The sequence below is a fragment of the Mastigoproctus giganteus genome, chromosome 5 (genome assembly GCF_048544385.1).
Source record: "Mastigoproctus giganteus isolate SK-2022 chromosome 5, ASM4854438v1, whole genome shotgun sequence".
Taxonomy (NCBI): Eukaryota; Metazoa; Arthropoda; class Arachnida; order Uropygi; family Thelyphonidae; genus Mastigoproctus; species Mastigoproctus giganteus.
This window is the reverse complement of record NC_143579.1, coordinates 164,343,332-164,366,816: the sequence shown is the minus strand read 5'-3', so window position 1 is coordinate 164,366,816 and position 23,485 is coordinate 164,343,332. Positions and strand designations below refer to the sequence as shown.

The following is a 23,485-nucleotide window of genomic DNA, read 5'->3' as shown; positions in this document are numbered from 1 at the left end:
CACCGTTCCATTAATAAACTTAATTCGCCCCACCCCTTTGCTTGTTATGCATCTCCAGACCATCTGACCAGCGGGGAACTTTACAGTTGGGTGTTATGCAGTCAGGATGGTATGCCTCTGATTTTAGTTTTTTCACATATCGCATCCCATCCAAGCCATGCAGGTTGAATTTTGTCTGTGCGGGTAGCACAGTGGATTCAAACCCAGGGCTTTTCCACCCCCACACCAGGTGAAAAAGCCCTGGGTTTGAATCCCATTGATGATGTGAGGAACTTGAGTGGGCTTTTTTCACTCCATGGCTGAGTTAGTCGGTCTTGAGCATATATAGCAATTCCTCCCCCCCCAAGAAACTGGGATTTTTTTGGTCCAGTAAACAGGCAAATCGACCAGAGAATACATGCAATTTACAGACAAAATAAATATATGGGTAGATGTAACCATTTACGAGGGACCCTAATATTTTTTTTTTTTTTTTTTTTTTCAGGTTGAATTTCAATTCGTCAGAAAAGTTGAGTGTCCCATTGCTCTTTTGTCTATGATAGATGCATTTTAGCAAGTCACTTCTTCCTCATTTGTTGGGTCAATGTGTTCGGAATGTGGTCTGCATAGAGTTAATCTATGCAGACCACATTCCAAAAGTTTGAGATGGTGTTGAAACAAGTTCACCAACTTGTTTCAACACCATCTCAAAGTCCAGTTTTAGATCAGGAGCACTAGCATGGCGATTACAAAGTTTCAAATATCGATCTTGGGAAGGCATAGTCACTCTCTTACGTCCTGCTCCAGGTCTTTACTTCACATCACCGGTTTCACACTTTAATTTCAGCACTCAGGATACTGACTGGTGGCAGCCTATTTTATCAGTGACAGCACGCATAGAAAGCCCTTCCTGGGACAGAGCAACAGCTACACTTTTTTTTTTTTTTTTAGTGTCAACTGAACATATGGAGCCATGCTTACACTTCTGCAAAACAGGATACTAACGAGCATGTATACCCTTCCAATGCCATATTTATAGAAAAAAGGTGTTGCTGATGCAATACCTTTGCTTTGCGACAAACAAAATGACTGTTATCAAACAATATCTTATACATTTCACTACAAATGTTACTTTTTTTAAGGTGATGCAATTTTTTTGTTCGCCACTGTATATAATGACAATGATCTTAAAAGATTTACAGCATGTTGTAAATTCGAATCTTTATTTTGAAGATTTTCAAATTCGTTCGCAAAAATATTTTTCTCTTCCATTTTCAATTATTAGCATTAGTAGAGGCATACGATGCAAGAAAGCAAGCTTATGCAGCATCAGCCAAAAAAAAAAAAAAAGTTCCGATTTGACCCCTCCATTCGTTCTAAATACCTGTCCAGCTCAGTCTTAAATTTATTTAGGCTATCAACTTCCAAAACAAAAGAATGAAGTCTGTTCCACCAATCAACTACCCGCTGACTAAAGACAAACTTCCACACATCTATCCTACAACTGTTTTTCCTCAATTTGAATTTATGCCATCTCAGGTGATTATTCTGAGCAAGAGGAAGAATCTCATCAGCACTGAGCATGCTAAAACCATTCAGGGCTTTATACACCTCAATCACATCACCTTGCAGGTGCCTAGTCTCCAAACACCGTAATCTGCAAAACTTAAGCCTTTCTTTGTAAGAGCAATCCTTTGTTCCATTCACTAATCTTGTTGCCCTTCTCTGTACTCATTCCAACAGCTCTACATCCTTCTTAAAATGAGGCCTCCAGACCTGTATACAGTACTCAAGCTGTGGCCTGACCATTGCCTTATGCAAGGGGGGGTCCTTTTCCCTGCTAGAAAAATTCCTGTATATCATTGACAAGACACTATTAGCTACTCTTGCAGACCATCTATTATTATAGCCTGTGAGAAGCTTTAGCTGCATTTCACTGCTAATTCCAGATAAGCGGTCACCTGTGTTCTACGTGGGAACACCCTTAAGCATCAGGCTGTCATGGGCACTGGTTCCATACAAGGAAGTCTTGACTTTTTCAATTAACTCAACTATTTAAGGAAGAACTAAATATAAAATTTCATCAAAATCGGTAATTTTTGAAGAAAAGGTGATTTTCAAATTAATGCTCAAGTTCATTGACCTTCAGGTAGAAAGTCAGCTTCCGATAAAAATCACTTAAAAATATTAGTAAAAAACACCAATGAGTTTTTTAAACAGTGATTTTCGGGCCCCCCCTCTGATCAGGGGCCCTAGACAGATGTCTTTTTTGCCTATTGGATAATGCACCCTTGGTAATACCCATGATTTTTTGCCCCCCCCCCAAAAAAAAACAATTTACGCCTACGTTGAGAACCCCTGATCTAGACTAATGCAGTTATACAATAGTCACAGCAGCAACATGGATTTCTTAAGGGATAATCTTATCTGACCACTTTGATTGTATTCTGTGATGCAGCAACAAAGGAACTGAATGCAAAAAATAATTATGACATCATATACTTAGATTTCAGGATAAGCTTTTAATGTTACACACAAAAGACTGCTGTACAAATTGGAGCAGTGTGACAATAGGGGCAAGATGCTGTTAGATAAAGCGATGGTTGTGGAAGGAAAAAAGATTTGGTTTGGTTTATATAGGCTATGACATGCCAAAAACAGTAAATGAATAAAAAGAGTAAAGAGTGCGACTATAAAAGATTGCAGTGACCCATGAAAACTGGTCACTATGTCAGAAAGTAAAATATAAAAATTCTCAAAAATGATATATAAATAATTATTTAAAGTATATATATAAAATAAAAGAGTATTTTAAATAAACTAAACAAGTTTTTCACATTTAAATAGTTAAAAAACAGCTGCCACTTGGTCATTGCACGGAATTGTAGATGAAGATGTTTGCAAGAACAAACATCTCCCTCTACAATTCCTGTGTAGATAATACCTGCCTGTCGTCTGCATAAGGAACTATGAGTAGGCTGTGAATGGAAGTGTGCTGATCTGGCTGCAACATCTCCCAGATCATTATCCCAAATCCCATTGTGGATTGTGATACAGCAGAAACATATCATATATACAGATCCATAAAGAAAATATAACTTCTGTTGAATCCTGGACAGGAACGGATAAGGAATATATAAGGGAAGTTGAAAAGTTTTTAGCCCAATATAGATCACAAAGGTTTCATGAAAGACAATATTGCCAATCTGTGCTGTGACTCTTCTTGTGTGTTTGCAGAAAATTTCAGGTTTGTAACTATATTCTTCTGCTTTACAGAGGATGTTGAAGTGTGGAAGGTCAATGAAGATGGCAACTGTTGGGAGAATCACGTACCATGCAGTCATGCAGCCATTTATTAAGTGATATTTCCTTCATTTAAAGGAAATATCACAAATGGGTATCCACCTGCAAACATGGATGCCATTTATGATCTGATCAAGCAAGACTGCAGAATAATATTGAAGCACACCACTGAGACAATATTCAACATTTGCCATGAGTTATCTCACAATATTATGGTGGATGATTTAGGAATGAAGCCAGTTTCTTCAAGGTGGGTGCCTAAAGCAGTGAATGCAGATTAGAAGTGGGAAAGAGTAAGGCATCCCCTCATGAGATTTGCAGTGTTTTTAAGCTAATGAAAGTCAGTATTGGGGCCAGTATATCACTATGGATGAAACATGAGTGCAGCACATTAACTCCAAACCAAAAGAACAATCAAAACAGCGAAAGTTTTGAGTGCAGAAATCATATGGGAATGTCATGGCATCCATCTTCTGGGATGCAGGAGTCATCGTGGTTGATTTCCTGGAACAAGGTGTCTCTAACAATGCTGAATATTATTCTAACCTACTGAGAAAGTCTGCAAGGAATTGAAACTCAAGAGGCATGGAAAATTGGCCAAAGGAGTCATGGTGCATCAAGACAAAGCACTAGTACACACAGCATTCATGACTCAGGCAACACTATGTGACTGTGGGTTCAAGCTATTACAGCATCCACCCTACTCATCAGATTTGGCTCTATTGGACTATTTTCTATTTCCACCACCTGCAAACATGGATGTCATTCATGACGATGACGAAAGACGGCAGAATAACATTAGCTGGGTACCTAAAGCATTGAATGCATACTAGAAGTGGGAAAGAGTAAGGTATCCTCACAAGATTTGCAGCATTTTAAAGCTCAGTACTGGGGGCAGTATGTCACTATGAATGAAACAGGAGTGCACCACATGAACTCCAAAACAAAAGAACAATTGAAACAGTGAAAGCATCCCTCTTCTCTCCTCCTAAAAAGTTTTGAGTGCAGAAGTCAGCTGGAAAAGTCATGGCATCCATCTTCTGGGATGTTTCTCCATGTTTCAGGAAATCATCATGGTTGATTTCCTGAAACAAAGTACCGTTAACAATGATTATTCTAACCTACTGAGATGGTCTGTAAAAAATTGAAGCTCAAGAGGCACAGAAAATTGGCCAAAAGAGTCATTGTGCATCAAGACAATACACTAGTGCACACAGCATTTGTGACTCAGACAACACTATGTGACTGCGGTTGACATCAAGCTATTACAGCATCCACCCTACTCACCAAATTTGGCTCCATCAGACTATTTTCTATTTCCAAATCTCAAAAAGGACTTGAAAGGACAGAAATGTGATAGCGGCAGTACAGTGATGCAGCCAAACTGGTCTGAGAAAATCTGATGATGATGGTGGATGGAGCTGTAGTATAATGGTGGATTTGCATGCTAGGGTGGAAGGGGTTGCCTTGATGACAGTGGACAACACAGTCTACCACAATGTTAATGTCTCTAAGCAGCTCATGAATACCAAAGGGATGGTTGACAGTGTGAAAGGTATTATAGAGATTTTTTCCCACTGCAGCTCAAAATGGAAGTCCACACAGGGTGATCTGGCAGGATTTTAGTACTAAAGTATATTTAGTGACAGCTGCAACTGCTTTAACTGAAGTGACAGAGGCAGTTCTATTGCTTTGACGTATAGACTCTAGACAGGAGATGTTCTAAATGCTCCAGTAGCAATGCAGATGCCCTGATGGTGAACTGGATCAACTCATCGAAGCAAGCTGTTTCTAGCTGATACATACACTAGGGACACATAATCTAATTTAGATCAGACAAGTGCATAATGGAGCTGAAGGAAAGGAAGAGCAGCAGGCTGCTCCCCAATTATTAGATGAGATGGCACATAGAAGATTCAGTCCCCTTATGCACCTCGTCCCACATTTGATGGATATGTAGTAATAATGTCAACTTATCAAATACAATTTTTAAACTTCATTCCAGGTGCTACTGGAATGAAGTTTTGTCTAATCTTTACTTCTGGTTCAGGATGAAGATTCTGTTTGCAAAATAAGTGTACAGAAATGGCCTTCTGAGATGAGAACATAAAACCATTAGCCACTGCCTAAGAGGTGAAATGGTCAGTGCTTGTTGCAATCGGCTTTCGATGAACCTCAAATTACACGAATGAGAGAAAATACTGAAGTCTGTAAAGGAAATCATCAACAAATAGAGCACTTTTCCCTGTTGGAGGAAGTTGTTCAGTACTAGAATTAACTTTGATAGCAAAGAAGTTATGCTTTTTGCTATCAAAGTTATTTGCAAAAAGGTCGAGAGAGAGAGAGAGAACTCCCACATGAACTTGGAATGAGCGGTTTGACAAAAATTTTTAACGAAAACTGCTCTTGACACCCAAGCCCATGACTAAAGATATCTTTTAAAATTCCTAATCTCCAAACTGTTACTCGCTTTTTCCATATCAAAGAAGACCAACACCTCAAGGAAAATAACTCAGATGTTTCCAGTCAAATTAAATGGTCAAGTACTGACCTGTTCATGCACTGTGTTCTGTAAAGGATGTCATTAGCTTCTCAATACCATATGAGATGGGGACTGCCCATCCTTTCCTGGATCTTGCCCAAGCAGCTTTTCAGGGCAACTGGGAGATAATTGTTCAGAATTTTTGAATCCCTCTCTTGGGGAAGGCAAGCATGACTGCCTTATTATAGGAGACCAGCTTGATGACATCCATTGTGAGATGATTACACATCTTTCATCAGAACCCGTGGATTGCCTGCTCTGTCTGTACTACTTTTCCAGATAGATTCTGATGTACAGACAGAACAGGCAATCCACGGGTTCAGATGAAAGATGTGTAATCATCTCACAATGGATGTTATCAAGCCAGACAGAATCTGCTTATGATAGAGTTAGTTCTACTTTCATTTCCCATTCTGTGAAAGGGTCGTTGTAGGCCTCACAATTAATTGAAGACAACTTCAAATGCTATTTTTCAACTTTATATTTGAAAGTCTCCACTACCTGTGCTGACACCATGCTGATTCCTCCTTTAGGCAGATGGTATGGGATCCCAACGTTGGTTGCAACCAGTTTGATCAGATTCTTCTGAATTCACAAGCCTGACAGAACCCCCCCCCCCCACAAAGGATACCTTGGCTCTATGACTTAAATCATCCCCAACACCCACCGCAGGGCACTGCCCATTCCCCTTCCCACTTCCCTACTAAATCTTATACCTGGTGGGCTCTACCATCCTAGAGACTTTACCCTGTTCTTATTAATATTTCCCCTATGGTTTCCTCTGTCCCTTATCCTTCAAATTCCTGGTGGAAGTCTTCCTATCATACACCACTTTAGATTTAATCTATCCTCCAAACCGAACTGCACCCCTTCCCCTGTGCTCCTTTCTAAAAAAAAATTCATTTGGGGGGGGGGGTTCCTCCTGGTTAAGCAACACCAGGGTTCATCCCACCATAGGTCTCCTTACTGTACCCAGCCCACCTACTCACAGTCTATATGGTGGTGTTCTGTATCAGTGGTGCTCCACAGGTCCCTGGGCTAAGTGGCCAGATGAACAACAGACCAACACAACCCTACATTAACCTAATAGGAACGCTTAACTAACCCACACCAACTGGCCTTTGAGTTTGTATTGTGACACACTACTACAACATGGAGTTAGGGCTCCCCCAATGCCACTTGAAAGGCAACACTATATATAAGACAATGGGTAGACCACATCTTAAGTGCTGCATACAGGTCTAGAAGTCTCATTTTAGGAAGGACATGGATCTGTTGGAACAGATGCAAAGGTGAGCAACAAAATTAGTGAGGAGGAAAGGCTTCAGCTTTGCAAATTGCAGGATTTGAAGACAAGACAACTGCGAGAAGATGTCATTGAGGTGTTTAAGGATTGGAATAGACTCAGGAAATTCAATGCTGATGGAATCCTTCCTCAGACTACAATGAGGGAGCATAAATTCAAATTGAGGAAGGATGGTTGTAAGGTAGAAGTGTGGAAATTTGCCTTCTGCCAGAGAATGGTCAATTGTTGGAACAAACTCCTATCTGGTGTGGTAGAGGTGGGTAGTTTGAATATCAAGGAAGAACCAGACAAAATGTTAGAGGGGATGGACAGGTAATAAGTGAAGTGTTCACTTTTTTTTTTTAACTGATGCATTCTGATGAATATTCTGTGGACTGACAAGGTCACCTTCACTCAAGATGGCTTCACCAACAGCCACAATTCCAGCTGCTGGGCTCCTATCTGTCAAAACCATACTACTGTAGACACCATCAAATCAACATCAAATGAGATGGTCTATCAATGTGTGCCATATAATAAATTAAGATGAACATTCTTTAGAATGTTATTCTAAAGAATGTTATTCTAAAGAATGTTCATCCTAATTTATTACATAAGTTACACAAGCTTATATTGTGATAGAGGGAGGCCACATATTGAGTTTATGAATAACATTTAAAAAAACATGTTGGCTCTCTTCAAACTATGCCACCTACAGTCTCTTGTATAAGCAACACAAAACGTTAAATAATTTGTGTGGTGTGTATCTAGTGTTTTGCTAAAAGTTTAAAATTATTTTAATCTACAATGTTGTTATTAGTTACACTGTTACCTTTATTTTGTTGAAATAACAGTAGCAGCCGTATAATGTTGATGAACATTACTGGTACCTGATCTCTAATAACAAATGGCCAAAATGCCAAACTTAAGCAACAAAATATCCTTTTTTTATTTCCTGAAAATAAATTTATTACTGTGCATTTTTTGTTTTTCTTGAAAAAGAATTTTTTTAAAAAATAATTCTTTTATATCATTATTTACAAGAGGAGATATAACACAACTGCCCTTGACATAACTAAACTTGCCTATTGAAAAGACTGTCACATAGAACTGTTTTTTTTTTTTTTTTTTTTTTTAAATAAAGTCTGTTTATGTTTGTTTCAGAGGCACACCAACAATGTTTTTAGACTAAACTGAGGATAGGAAACAACTTTCCCCACTGAGGAAAATGCAGTTGATTAGACAAAATTTTAATTAGAAATCAAAATCTAAACATAAATATTTCATTGTAAATAAATCATTGTAAAGGACGAGCTGTTAAATTAACAAAAGAATAAAACAGTTTTTCTAAGTTGTTTACATACAATCCCTCACTCTCCAGGGGATTAAGGTCAGTTGCAATTGTTACACCAGTTCAAAGAATCATTTGCTACAGTACAGTATAATCTATTTTTTGTGCCATTTTATCTGAGCCGAGTCTTTTTTGGAACTTGTCTTTAAATTAATTTAAAGTTTGTTTATATTAAATCTCATCTAGCAGTGCAGTGTTACGGCAACAAAACATAAATGGATGGAATTAAACACCTGGAAATTAAACTGAAAATTATACAAGAGGCTGATGGGATGGAAAGAAGCAAAATGGACATTGAAAAGGAATACAACATCCCTTCACCTACTTTATCAACAATACTGGAAAAAAAAAAAAAACTTGAAGTACATGACACTGGAGCAGTAATAAAAAACAGGAAATGAATTTGTGGTGCAAAACACGAGAAGCTTGAAACAAAACTTTGAGTGGAACAAACAAGTGCGTGCATCTGATTTGCCAATATCAGGTCCAATTTTGCAAGAAAAGAAATTATCTAGCTCAGCAACACAGAATTAGCGACTTCAAATGCAGCAGTGATTGGCTCCAAAGATTTAAAGACAGGAATAACTTGGTTTCATGAAATGTTTGTAGCGATATTAGTTGGCAAAGAAAAGCCCAGACTGGTTGTGTTCTGTATGGTCCATTCTTGAAAAATATGAGGCAAAGGATATTTTTAATCTTGATGAGACAGGTTTTATTTTATAATTTGATACCCAAACAAAACACTTGCTGTTCAAGGAGTGTCTTGTTACAGTGGAAAATTAAGTAAAAAAAAGACTCACTGTGCTGTTATGCTGCAATTCAGATGGCAGTACAAACTATGCCCACTTGTGACTGGTAAGTTTTCTAAGCCAAGATGTTTTAAAGAAGTTAACCAACTGCCTCATTATGAGGCCAATTGAAGTGCTTGGTTCAAAATTTTTTAGTCTTTGTTATCAAAAAAAAACAGAAGAATGGCTTAAGAAAAAAGGAACATTCTGATGATTCTAGATGGTTGTACAGCACATTCTGCCAAGACACTTAAGTTGGCAAATATGTGGCTGTTGTTTTTACCACCCAACACTACCAATTTTATGCAGCCACTGGATAAAGGCATTATTTACAACCTCAAGAGAGCATATAGAGCCCGCCTGATAAGGTACTTTGATCCACAACGAAGAAAGGAAAGAACAATTAGAAGCAAAAAATTATATGCAGCCAAACTGGAATGTCATGGATGCTATTTGTAATCTTATTACTTGGGACAGTATTCTATCAAGTGTAATAATCAACTGATTCAGAAAGAGTAGCTTTGGAGAGAATATCATCAAAAAACATAGTCCAGCAGATGAATATGATAGCAACATTGAGGAATGGGGGAATTTGAAGGAGCATTTGAAGAGTTTGTGGTGATGGATGATGAAGTTGCTACCACAGCAATGTCAACACCAGAAGAGCTGTTGAGCAACAAGCAAAACATGATGTTTTTGTTATCGGCGATAGTGAAATGTATGTATGTATGCATGCATACATACTGTGTGTGCAGCCATCTAAAAAAGATGCCCAAAATGAATCGAGCATAATTGAGAATGTGTTCGCATGTACTAATGTTGATAACAAAACAACTACTGCATCTGATAATGTCTGTGCTATAGTTAAAAATGCATATAGGACAAAAACTGTGCAACCCCCCCCCCCCCATACTTCTCCTTCAACCCATGCACGGTACTAAGTACTATAGGTTTTGATACCTTTCGTGTTTGGGGTTTTCATAAAAAAAAAAAAAAAAAAACAACATTGCATTCTTTCTTTAAATTAGATTAATTCATTAAAAATGTTAATGGTTTGTATGTCTCCTTTTATATTAAGATTGTAATTCTTTTTGCTGTGATACTAAAATATTGTATATATCAAAATATATACTGTAAAATATTTTCATTTCCACGAATTGCTTTTCTCTTAGTTGACCTTACAAATAAAATAGAATCTTTAAAAAATGTGTTATTCCTATTACTGTATTGTTAGACAAGGCTTTTGTTTTTGTTATTTTTATTAATTTAAATTAATTTATTTTTTGATATTATTATTCTTAGATATAATATCTACCAAAAAAAAAAAAAAAAAAAAAAACAGAAATTGATACTTTTGGGGGAACTCATGACTACAAACCTCCTTATTACAAAATGCAAAAATTTAGGTCCCTTGAACTTTGTATTAACAAGATTCAACTGTGCCATACATGTAAAATTTCTAATGTCTAGGATCACCAGTTACCAAGATACTACTCAAATTCAAAGTACTCAGATTTCTTAATAATCAGTTACTATATAAGAGAGGATTTTATATGCAAAAACTAAAGATGAGTATTTGTCTTTATATATAGAAGAGACCTATTCCGTTGGAATAGAGTGCATTCTGTGTACACATGTAGAATATGAATATAAAGAATTTTTAAAAAACCAGAATCTTTATTTCTTAAATTTTCTGTCTTCTAAAATTAATTTTAGCATATGCTAAAATACGCAAACTTTAATCATCACTAACATGTGCTGATTTCCTTTAATGCATGCATTTGTATATATATATACCATGCAACTGATTCTGAACATAGAGTTGCGGTTCTGTTTTAAATTATTTCCAAGATAACATAATTCACCTTACAAAACAATTTACAAAAACTCATCAGTTATGTAAACTTATGGAATAACCTGTACTTATTACTAGCAGTACAATTGCTCATTTAAAACAGACAAAAATTAATTATATGATATTAATTACATATTAATTACAAACACTGCAAAACTTATACTCACACTTTCAATAACACATTCAGTAGCAGCAAATACTGCTCCTATAAGTGCAAAATTTTTTGCATGAGACAGCGTCCTGGTTTTCATTTCTCTCAGAACCTCTCTTACAGTTTGTTGTTGTTGTTGTTCTGGTCTTAGAGCAGAGAGATTAGGATCTACACTTGCTGAAAACAAACCAATAGCCCCACCCAGGCCAAAACCTACAATAACAAGTAATATGCACTTACAATTTTGCTATATACAATTTTGCTTTCTGAAAAATCTAAAGATAAAAAAGAGGAATTCTAATGAATTGATTAACTTGCAAAATGACAGATTTTGATACATATACAGTGAAACTTCCCTTTAACGGACAGCCATGGGGAACGAAAATCTGTCCGTTAGAGAGAAGTTCCGCTAACAAGAAGTCTGAGGGAGAAAAAAAAAAGAAAAATCATTAAACGTTTAATGTAAAATTAAATTAAAATATATACAGATTTTGCACAATATTTTTGTAAATAATATACATACAATTGTGCTATGCATATTATGACTTTATCTTAAGAAAAATAAATACAGTAATCACTTATTTTCTTCTGCACCTTCTTCCAGCTGATAATTTTGTTTTCAACATTTGTTTGGAGTGAAGAAACCATCGAAAGTCCTTCAGTATCTTCTTCAGCGGTGAAAAACATTTTTAAACGATTGATTTGTATGAGCGCTTCTTCTATTTTCATCGGTGGTTCGTCGTTAATATGTTCTTCGTCCTTATGAGGAACTTCTTGAAAAATATCAATGATAATGTCGTTGATATCTAGAGCACCATCTTCTATAGTGAGGTTCAAGTCTATATCTTTGTAGCCAGGGTCACTTGTAGCGGAAGTATCGTACATTATCAATAGATGTTGAAGTTCTTGTTCTTCTTGGTGCTCCACATTGCTGTTCACAACTTCAATTTTTGCGTTTGAGAAGCCAGACTTTACAAAACAGTTCACGACAGTTTGTTTTCTAATTGTGTTTACTGAAGAGGAAATCCATTGAATCGCATCTAGGATGCTGATTTTCTTTGCAAGGTCACTCGCACATGTTACATTGTTCATGTTTGCAATGAGATGTCTTAAAACAAGTTTTCTGTAGTGAAGTTTAAAATTTTTTATTATCCCTTGATCCAAGGGCTGACACTCTGCAGATGTGTTTGGTGGCAGAAAAACGATCTGAATGTTGGACAATTCAATGTGCAGGTGAGATGCAGCATTATCCATGAAAAGAATAATTTTTCTGTTTTGCCGAATCATGTTTTGGTTAAAGTGACTTATCCATTCGCTCATGATATCTCGTGCCATCCATGCTTTTTTATTAGACTTCCAGTCAACATTCAACTTTATGCCCTTGAAACAACGAGGATTTTGTGGTTTTCCTATAACAAGATGTTGTTCAAAGTCTTCCAGCATATTTGTACACAATAGTACAGTCAAGCGTTCCTTAGAAATTTTTCTGCCCTGGCACTTTTTGTTTTTTAGACTCTTTTTTTCAGGAAGAGCTTTAAAAAAACAACCCTGTTTCGTCACAGTTGTAAATATCCTTAGCTTCAAAATTCACGACATAAATCTTCCAATTTGACGGTCCACTCTGTTACAACCCCAGTACCAACAGATCCACCTTCACCACTTACGGTTTTCCAAGAAATTTTATGCCGAGTTTTGAACTTGTCTGGCCATCCCACAGAAGCTTTGAACTCATTTACTCCCATAGAATTCGCAACCTCCAAAGCCTTTTCCCTAATAATAGGCCCATTAATGGGAATTTTTTTAGCACGTGCGAGACAAATTTGAAGTCCAACAGTTTTCAGGAATGATTTTTGAACCTGATCATTTACGTGTTGCCAAAATTGTTCTTTTTTTTTTTTTGTTTAGGATGTCGCTTACCTGCGTCTTCCCGATTTTGAATTTTGCAGCAAGATTGCAAACACTATTTTTTTGCCGATCATACGCATTAATGAGTTAGACTTTATCTTTTAAAGTTAAATGTTTACAAGAAGACATTGTGCACTTCACATGACATTAAACAAAACTCGAAACTGAAACTCAAAAGACAAAAAGGCCGACAAAATTCCGCCCCCTGCACACACCGAATTCATCAGAAGTTTTACACATGCCTTAAAATTCTTGATAAAGGGTTTAGAACCGCGACGTAAACCTTGATAAAATTCAGAGAATCAGAAATAGAAAATAAACACACGATTGAGGCAATATGTGGAAGAAAAGTTCCTAGAAAAAGGGCCGTGAGCTCTCCCGCAGTCTATTATGCGGAGATCAAATTAAGTGCTAATCTAAACGAAACAGTGCCTGTCCGTGTCCGTTACAGAGAATGTCCACTAGACAGAAGCTGAAAACACGTTAAAACCAATAGAGGTGAGTTGGGGAATGTCCGTTGTAGAGAGATGTCCGTTAAAGAGAGGTGTCCGTTAGAAGTTTCACTGTATATTTTTTTAGAGTCATAATTAAATTGTGTTGAGAGCCTGTAGAGAAAAAAAAAAAAAAAAAAACCTAATCACACATAGCTAAAATTTAGAATAGTTAAGCAATGCAAAAAGAAATATATGGAGAAAAAAGTAAAAAAGCCCCTGTAGTATCACCAGGAGAAAATGCCACTGCATAGAAGAGGTAGAACTATAAAAACAGGTAGTAACAAAAAACACAGAGAAATTCACCATGAGATTTGTACCGAACGATCATACTTTATAGTTAAGCTGCATTACCTGCAATAGCAATTTCTAAACTATTATTTGTGGGTGCTGCTGATAGAAATGACTGAGAAGTGAAGATTGCTACTCACTACACTGGTACACATATAAACTTTACATGTAGCAGCTGCTGATACTGGGAAATGTCTTGATTTTACCCTTCCCTGGTTAGGACAGAGGTAAACAGTATGGGTAATTGGCCTTGGAACATTCTATGGTCTGGTAAAGCTTACTTCCAACTGAACAGTAATATTAACAGTCAAAACTGTCAGATATAGAGAACATCATGTCCATGTGTCACCAATGAAATTCCACTGCATTCTCAGGTGTTACCAGGTGGCATGGAATCACTAAGTTCAATGGAGATCTTTTTTCTTAATTAAGGAAAATTCTTCCACATGGTTCTGTTAAGCATAGCATGATTGATGCATGATAATGTGAACTCCTTGGCATGCACATTATTCCCAACCTTCAAGCTAGAGATGCTCAGATAGAGTAGTTTTCATGAAAGGCAGAGCACCACCACCACACATTGCTCATCCATTAATACAGCTCCTCTGTGATATTTCCCAGAAAACTGCAAAATTTCCTGCTCAATTCCAAAAACTTGACCATCTCACTTACCCAACATCGATCAAATGATTCTTGTTGCAGATGTACCATGATAATATTAAAACCGTGGCAGATAAAAAAAGAAACAGCATCACAAGGTATGTTAGAGATATTCAAAAGGGAACGTTACAAGCAATAACTGACAACACAGTTCTACATAAATGCATGACAGACAATTGTCTCTGAAGGCTCTCACAACATAGATTATTGCATTTCAAGCCTCCATTAAGCAAAGTAGGGATACTGTACTACAACTAATTTTGCCTAGTGTTACACAGCTTTGACCATTCTTCTGTGTAAAGACACCATACCTAGTCTCTGTTTATGATGATTCACACCCCACACACACACACACACACACACACACACACACACACACACACACACACACACACACACACACACACAGGGTGTCTCAAAAACATTGGTACAAACATTTAGGGGAGATAGGTAACATCTCAATGACATTTATGTATGTGTGTATATATGTGGCCTGTTTGTAGCAGCTCCAGGACCTGGGTCCAACTCCACAAATTGTCCCCGTCTTGATGTTTAGGTAGGTGGTAGACATCAAAGTGCCATATATGGATGACTGGACCCAGGTATCCCAGCAGAACATCGCCCAAAGCATGACATCACTGCCATTGGCTTGTTTTCATCCCACAGTGCATCCAGACGTCATCACTTGCCCAGGTAAACGACGCACACATACCCGGCTGTCCCCATTGTAAACAGGAAACGTGATTCGTCGGACCAGATGACCTTCTTCCAATCACTCAAGGTCCAGTTTCGATGCTCATGTGCCCATTGTAGGCACTGTCGCTGGTGAACCGTGGTTAGCATGGGCACTTGTAGCGGCCAGCAGAGTTCGATGTACTGTTTTTTTTTTTTTTTTTTTGGTAGTTGGCGCATCAGCTTCTGTGGCCATAATGCAACTCCCAAGGTTTTTGCAGTACTTTGATCCAAGCCCGAAGCGGGATTCGAACCCGCGACCTTTAGGTTGCCAGGCAGGCACTTTACCCACCTGACTAGCCCGGTCGGCCTGTGTTTTGTGACACATTACTCCCGTCACCAGCATTCCAATTACTGGTGAGTTACGTCACAGTTGCCATGTACCATCCAGGAGAGCCTTCACTCACCTCGAGCATCGAGGAGCCGTGGTCGTCCAACACCTCGCCGGTGGTTCATGGGATTTCTCTCCTCGGATCACTTTCGGTAGGTACTAACCATGGCTGACTGTGGGCATCCCACCAGATGTGCCGTTTCGGATATGCTCTGACCCAGTTGTCTGGCCATTACAATTTGGCTTTTGTCAAACTTGCTTAAGTCTGCTGCCTTTCCCATCTGAAGAACAAGAGTAATACTGATTAACAGAGCTCAGTATCAGGTGTTTTTCATACCATGTCCCTACCTGCACACGCACCATAGTTCACCTGCAGTTGCTTCAATTTGCATAACGACTTGCTGGTCATAATGTTTTGACTAATTGGTGTATATACACCCATGGTTACTTAACAATCCCAATAGCATGAAGGTGTAAACAGAGGATCTAGCTGTCACAGAAAAACTGAACTTAACTCAAGTGCAATGAATATTCAAATGGGACTCATATCAGCAGCACCCACACATCAGACTTCTAACATTGCTCCAATCTAAAGAATAACCATTAATCAACCAACATATTCCAGCTTATAGAGTAACCTCTCCTGCAGGACAGAGTGAAATGCTTTGTTAAAATCTAAATAAACAATGTCAAAATTATTATCTACAATCAGCTCATGTGAATCTGTCAAAATAGCTAACTGGTTGGTTAAATATGATTTTCCCTTTCCAAAACCATGCTGTGTTCACTTCAGAATTCAATTTTTACTTAAATAATCCTGTACTGTGCTGTACTTTTTGTTCATTGCTTCCATGATTTTCCCTCCCACTAAAGTCAGAGTGACCAGTTGGTAGTTTCCCTTAGAAATGATCTTTACATATTGGCAATATGTTTGAATTTCACAAATACAGAGGAATCTCACTTAAATCCAATGATACCTTCATAATTAACCTAAAATTCAATAACACACTCTCTCCCCAAATCCCTTTAAATTACTTCCAAAGAGAGTATTACTTCTTGCCTCTAGGCCTGAAAGTTTTTTTAATAAACAATTTCCTATAATTGCAATATCACTAATTTCATATACTGTTCAGTCTCACTTGCCTTCTTCCGTGGTCTAAACAGATCAATTTCCAGCTGTCAATTTGCTCTTAGAACTTCAGTAACTCTGCAGAAAACAATCTTTTTCCGCTCTATTTTCTATCACCTTACATATGGCAAGAATCCTAGCCTCCGGGGAATCTCAACCACATCTAGATATGCCATCTCAAAGGCAAATTGGGAACTCTTAATTGAAAAGCTCCACAGCTCGGTTTAACAACTCGGCTCTGAAGACTTATCAAGTTAACACAGACTTGCACCAGAAAAAAAAAAAAAAAAGTCACTTCTGCCATCACAGCAGCTTGTAATGCAGCCATACTAAGAAAGAATCCTGCCCCAAGTGCTGTCCATTCGTGGGGTCCAGAGCTCCAACAGCTATGAAGGGAAGTTAACTCCCAAAGGAAATCCTTTCAAAGTGCCAGAAGATCCTGGCCTGCCGCAGAAGTGGAACACCTTAGGCAGAGATACACGGAAATAAGAAACCTATATACATGAAGTGGTGAAACCCATGTTTAGTCTCTAGAGCAAAGTTTCCAGCATCCCCCCCCCCCATACTTCTCCTTCAACCCATGCACAGTACTAAGTACTATAGGTTTTGATACCTTTTGTGTTTGGGGTTCTCATTAAAAAAAAAAAATCTCAATTAGAAGATGCAAAAAGAAGTCATGGAAGCACCTGGTCTCCACTACCAGGAACACTGACCTCTGAGGTGCTGTGTAGAAGATCACTACTAACATACTCCTCAGAGGAGAAGTCATGATGGCCACAACAAATTCACAAGACACTACAACAACCTCCTGGGAAAGCTCCACAGATAATATATTGAACTCAATTATGCAACCACCCACAGATCCATACTCCTAGAGCGTCTCCTCCATGTACGGATCCAAAGTCACTATGAGAAAGCAAACCTAATATCACCAAACCAATATGGTTTCAGACCAGGGCATTCCACGGTTGATGCTCTACAGGCACTGCTCACTGAGGCCCGCCAAGCAGACAGGAAATACTTCCTGATGATTACAATTGATTTCGCGGGAGCGTTCGACACCCTTTGGTGGCCGAGCGTTCTCCGCAGACTCAGGCAAGCAAATGTACCAGACAATTTGTTCAATATCATGAAAAGCTACCTCTCAAATAGGGTGATCACAGTAAATGCACCTTATCAGAAACTCACAAGACGGATACACCGTGGCTGCCCCCAGGGCTCGGTCCTGGGGCCGACCTTATGGAACATGGTGATGGACGAATTTCTATGCCTTGACCTCGGGGAGGTTCGTTCACAAGCCTTTGCTGATGACCTCATCCTGATGGTGACTGCAAATTCCAGGGCCCAGCTTGAGACCTTGGCAAACCATGCACTCCAAATCCTCCAGGACTGGGCAAAAACACACTGCTTGACCATATCACCATCAAAAACAAACTCTCTGCTTCTTAAAGGAACTCTCTGTATTACAAGACCACCACAGATTAAAATTGGAAACAAGACCATAAAGTTGTCAGAGCAACTGAAATATCTTGGCATAGTACTGGACAGAAAACTCTCCTTCCAAGCTCATCTCAAATACATCAGAACCAAAGTGAGAAACTATACTGCCATGGTTGCTAGGATATCCCGTCGGGACTGGGGTCTTAGCAAGCAAACCCTCTTGTTGTATTACAAGGCTATCTTCATCCCTGTGATTACGTATGCAGCCGGAATTTGGTTTGGCAAGGCTACGACTGCAGTAAAAAGATGAATCCTGGATTCGACTCAACGCACGGTCCTGCTCTCCATCTCTCGTGCCTGCTGCACTGTAAGTACTCACGCCCTCCAGGTCCTGGTGGGGCCCTCCCCCTCGACCTGGAGGTGGTGAGAAATGGAATGTTGTATCATCTTTCTAAGGGCGTGTCTCAGACCTGCTTGGGATTCGAGCTGAATCTTACCAACAACCAAAAATTTGAGAAGAGGAGACTTCAAGCACACATGCAGCGGGTGTGGCAGGACTGCTGGACAAATTCAACCAAGGGGGAAATCACCAGGAGATTCATCCCAGATGTTAGCAGAATCTATCCAAAAATCCCCATTATGGTTTTCTCCAGGCCTGTATGCCACATATTTGCTTACTGGCCATGGTTCAATAAAGGCAAAACTAACAACCTTTGGCCTAGAAGAGGACTCAACATGCACCTGTGGAGGAATTGAGGACTGGGATCACCTCATGCATGAGTGCCCCCTCTACGATGACCTCTGCTGCCAGCTTTTTTTTTTTTTTTTTTTTTTATGAAAACCCCAAACACGAAAGGTATCAAAACCTATAGTACTTAGTACCGTGCATGGGTTGAAGGAGAAGTATGGGGGGGGGGGGGCGGAAACTTTGCTCTAGAGACTAAACATGGGTTTCACCACTTCAAGCCTCCAATAAGCAAAGTGGTTTTTATCACAAAGCTGACTTATATACCAAAAGGCAAAGAAAACCACTTACTGGATACTAAGGAAGAGTATCAAGCTCTCACCAACTACGCACAGCAGCTTTTCTTGAGAAGAAGACAACTAATTGCAGCAACCTGATAACCCTCTACTAAATGAACTCAGGGACCCTGATGGTACTGGAACAAGGCAGCTAAACTTGACCAGCATTACCATCATTGGTGTGAACTACCATACATTCTCCAAAATGTCACCCACCAAAGATAACTACCAAATAACTACCTTTGAATAGAGACAACCCACAAATTAAGACAATCTAAGAAACACAAAAGGTTCTTATACTTCTGGACTTGTCTCTCACGGATGTGACCAATAAGACAATCTCCTAGATAAAGACTGACATCACCAGAGTGCCATTAGATGTCAACTGCTTTTCTTGGCCAACTAGCATTCCGAACCAGGTACCCTAACTTGGTTCACTTTAATACCCCCTCCCCCGGTAGGGAGAGGGAGGGGACGGGTTTCTGTCTCCTCCCCCTCCCCGCTACCCCCTTTTTTCTCCTGGTGGGGCCAGTCCCCACTGACCTTTCTGGGGTTGCCTTCCCTATCATCCCCATATTTCATTCATTACACATACATAGGAGTCTGCTGACGAGGCTACTAGAGACGGTCGTTTTCAAAGCCGCTAAGTGGATTTTTGTTAATTATTGATTTGAAATTATTGTTTTTCTAAAACTTTTGATTTAAATTTAGTAGTATAACATTATTTTGTGATTTTCTGATTAATTTGGTGTATTTATTCTTTACTCGGCCTTGTAATTGCATAAAAGTATCGGTAAAGGTTTCCACGTGTTTCAACTCCGCTAACCGTTCGTAATTTTCCCGCCTTTGTGATACGATATACCGTACTAGATAGCGTTAGTTGAACTTCGTTAGCAGTTAAATTGTACGTTTAAATAAATACATATAACGACTTAGATTACAAACGTAATATAATTAATTTTATTTAACATAATTAATTATACATATAACCACTTAGGTTACGTAACATAAATAATTAGTAAAAACAAATAATTAATACATAACTTGATACGAAAGTTATATAAAGGGATTTCGCAGATAACACTCGTTACTGAAACGTAAATATTTCGTAGATAACACTCGTTACTGAAACGTAAATATTCCGTAGATAACACTCGTTACTGAAACATAAATATAGCGTTATAACTGTGTTTGGATACAAGTTTAGGATTTAATTTTGTACAGAAATTGAAATTTTATTGAAAGTAAATCTAAATCATGACTCAAACCAGAGCAGCAAAGCAAAGGGCTCAAGCTAATGGGAATGCTGTGGCCCAGGGGAGAACTGAGGGGGGCAGTTGTCCTCTGAATCACAGCCTTGTAAGATGCACTATTTGCTTGATGTTTGCGGAGCAGTCAAGTATGGGACATGATACTGCCATGGGGGATGTCTTTGTGTGTGTGCGATGCAAGGAGTGTAAGGAGATAAGGCGACAACTCAGCGTTGTTATGGGCCAATATGAGAGCTTGAAGGATAGGGTGGATGCCCTCGAAGGATTACAAGTGAGGGGCCCATCAAGCTCTCAGCTGCCCACACCAATGCCAGAGCTTGCACTTGGTCATCGCGGAACACAGCGGCAACCCCCAAGGCAGAATGCGCTGGTCCCAAAGGAACTAGTAGTTGTTGGTGACTCTATTGTCAGGGAAACGGGAAACATGCTTTGTAAAAAGGATAGGTGGAATAGGACCAGGGTATGTCTGCCAGGGGCAAAAGTTGATGACGTTGTAGAGCGGATATCATCTTTTAAGGGCACAAAAGGTGATATAGTTGTACACGTTGGCACTAATGACATTAAGAGTAGGAGACCGGCGGAATTACTTGACAAGTACAGGTCACTGATGAAAAAAAGCCGTGAATTAGGGTTGAAATTGAAAGTGTCTGCAATTCTGCCCAGACACGATAGGAGGGAGTATATGATGAGAGCCCTGTCAATCAATTCGGCCCTGGAAAGATTGTGCAGGGCTCAAGGGGTAGAATTTTTTTCAGCCTGGTCTGTACTTGTTAACAGGAGAGACTGCTTCTACAGGGATGGGATACACTTAAATAGAAAGGGTGCAAGAATGTTTGCTGATGCTATCGAGGCAATGTTAGGTGGGTCGGAAAACTGCTAGATTGGGGGGATACAAGGACTAATAGATTAACAGTAGCCACTGGCAGAGGTGAAAGTGATTCTTGCACTGCTTCTATTGGAATGAGCCGCAGCCTGGAAAATAAGATGCAGGATATTTCAGAGACTGCTGGGAATCATTGGGGTACAAGTAAACACATGGGTTGTGTTAGGGTAGCTAAGAAAAAGAACAGGTGCATGTATACTTGTGTGTACACCAATGCTAGGAGTTTAGTAAATAAATTTGATGAATTTGAGGTATTGCTCAAAACATCAAAGGCAGATATTGTGGGGATTTCAGAGACGTGGTGTCACACAGATATAAGAAATGCAGAACTGGAATTTGGGGAGTACAATGTGTACAGAAAGGATAGACAGGATAGGAAGGGAGGAGGGGTTATGCTATTAATTAAGAAACACATAAAATCCAAGGAAGTGAAGCCAGTCGACATCGCTGGACAGTGCAGTGTCGAGTCAGTTTGGTGTGACATAAGCATTGGGAGATCAAAATTGAGAGTAGGAGTGTGCTATAGGCCTAATGACTCTGATGAGTATAATAAGAAACTGTTCGGAGAAATAGAGTGGGCCAGTAAATCAGAGAGTCTTATAATGGGGGATTTTAATTTCCCAGATATTGACTGGAATTTGGGGGCTGGTCACTCACACAGTAGCAAGGCTTTTGTGGATTTATTGGATGATTGTTTTCTACATCAGCATGTTCGGGAGGCAACTAGAGGGAGTAATACTCTTGATTTGATTATCAGTAGTGATTCTTCATGCATTCAGAATCTGCAGATAAATGAACCACTTGGTGGCAGTGATCACAGTGTGCTGAAGTGGGAGTTACTCAAAGAGGTAACTACCATTAGGGGTAAAGGGAAGGGGTATTGCTTTCGTAAAGGCGACTACAATGGACTGAGACAGTATTTAAATTCTATACAGTGGGATCAACTGATGATATTGCCAACAGCAAATTCAAAATGGGAAGCATTCAAAGAACTTATCGTGGAAGCTACTAGGCTTTACATACCAACTAAGAAATATTGTTCAAGGTTTAGGCCTAAATGGTTGTCAGATGAACTAATGAGGCATATGGCAGAGAAGAAAAATGCATGGGATACATACAAATTAACACGTGACACGGATGCCTATGATAGATACAAGTTGATCTGTAACCAAGTTACAAAGGAGGTTAGGCAGGCGAAGGCAGATTACGAGAGATCCTTGGCAAGGGATGCGAAGAAAAACAGCAAAGAGTTCTTTACTTATGTAAACTCTAGAAGGAAGGGGATGAATCAGATTGGTCCACTTGAGATCGATGGGTCAACTGTTGATGACCCTGCTCGGGTAGCTAACAAACTAAATGAATATTTTGCATCGACATTCACACATGAGGAGTTATTCAGCGAGGGGAATGCCAGAGGTGTATTCAACTCTAGCAGTAAGCTAGAGAATCTTGTAATAACTGAGAGCAAAGTGGAGGAGGAATTGTTGAAGATAAACACAAGAAAGGCACCTGGGGTGGATGGGATCTATCCAGTTATATTAAAGGAGGCAGCAAAGGAGGTAAGCAAACCCTTAGCCATAATTATGAGAGCTTCCTTGGACTCAGGGGAGGTACCCATTGACTGGAGATGTGCAAATGTGACCCCAATTCACAAAGGGGGATCAAAGGCTGACACAAGTAATTATAGACCTGTGAGTTTAACTTCTGTTCCCGGAAAATTAATGGAGGCACTGGTGAAAGAAGCACTGCAGGATCATCTAGACAAGACTTCAGTTATAGCTAGGACACAGCATGGTTTTGTTAAGGGGAAGTCTTGCCTGACCAATTTGATTGGATACTATGATGCAGTCACAAAAGAACTGGATGCAGGGAATAACTTTGATATTATATACTTGGATCTTAGAAAGGCTTTTGATACTGTTGCACATGGAAGACTGCTGCACAAATTGGAGCAGTGTGGCATTGGAGGCAAGTTGCTGCTATGGATAAAGGGGTGGTTGAGGGGGAGAAGACAGAGAGTGGTAATCAATGGACACTGCTCATCGTGGACTAATGTTATTAGTGGAGTCCCTCAG

The 23,485-nt window shown here is 39.2% G+C and overlaps 1 protein-coding gene across 2 annotated transcripts in view; it reads right to left on the bottom strand.

Moving 5' to 3' along the window:
- The window catches only part of LOC150085810 (mitochondrial import inner membrane translocase subunit Tim22), a 91,746-nt gene that overhangs the window by 44,174 nt on the left and 24,087 nt on the right, over positions 1-23,485 (bottom strand). For both annotated transcript variants that reach the window (XM_090373497.1, XM_090373498.1), the window contains exon 2: positions 11,271-11,467. In XM_090373497.1, the coding sequence (XP_090229623.1) occupies positions 11,271-11,467 (197 nt within the window). The remainder of the gene's footprint in view (positions 1-11,270; positions 11,468-23,485) is intronic.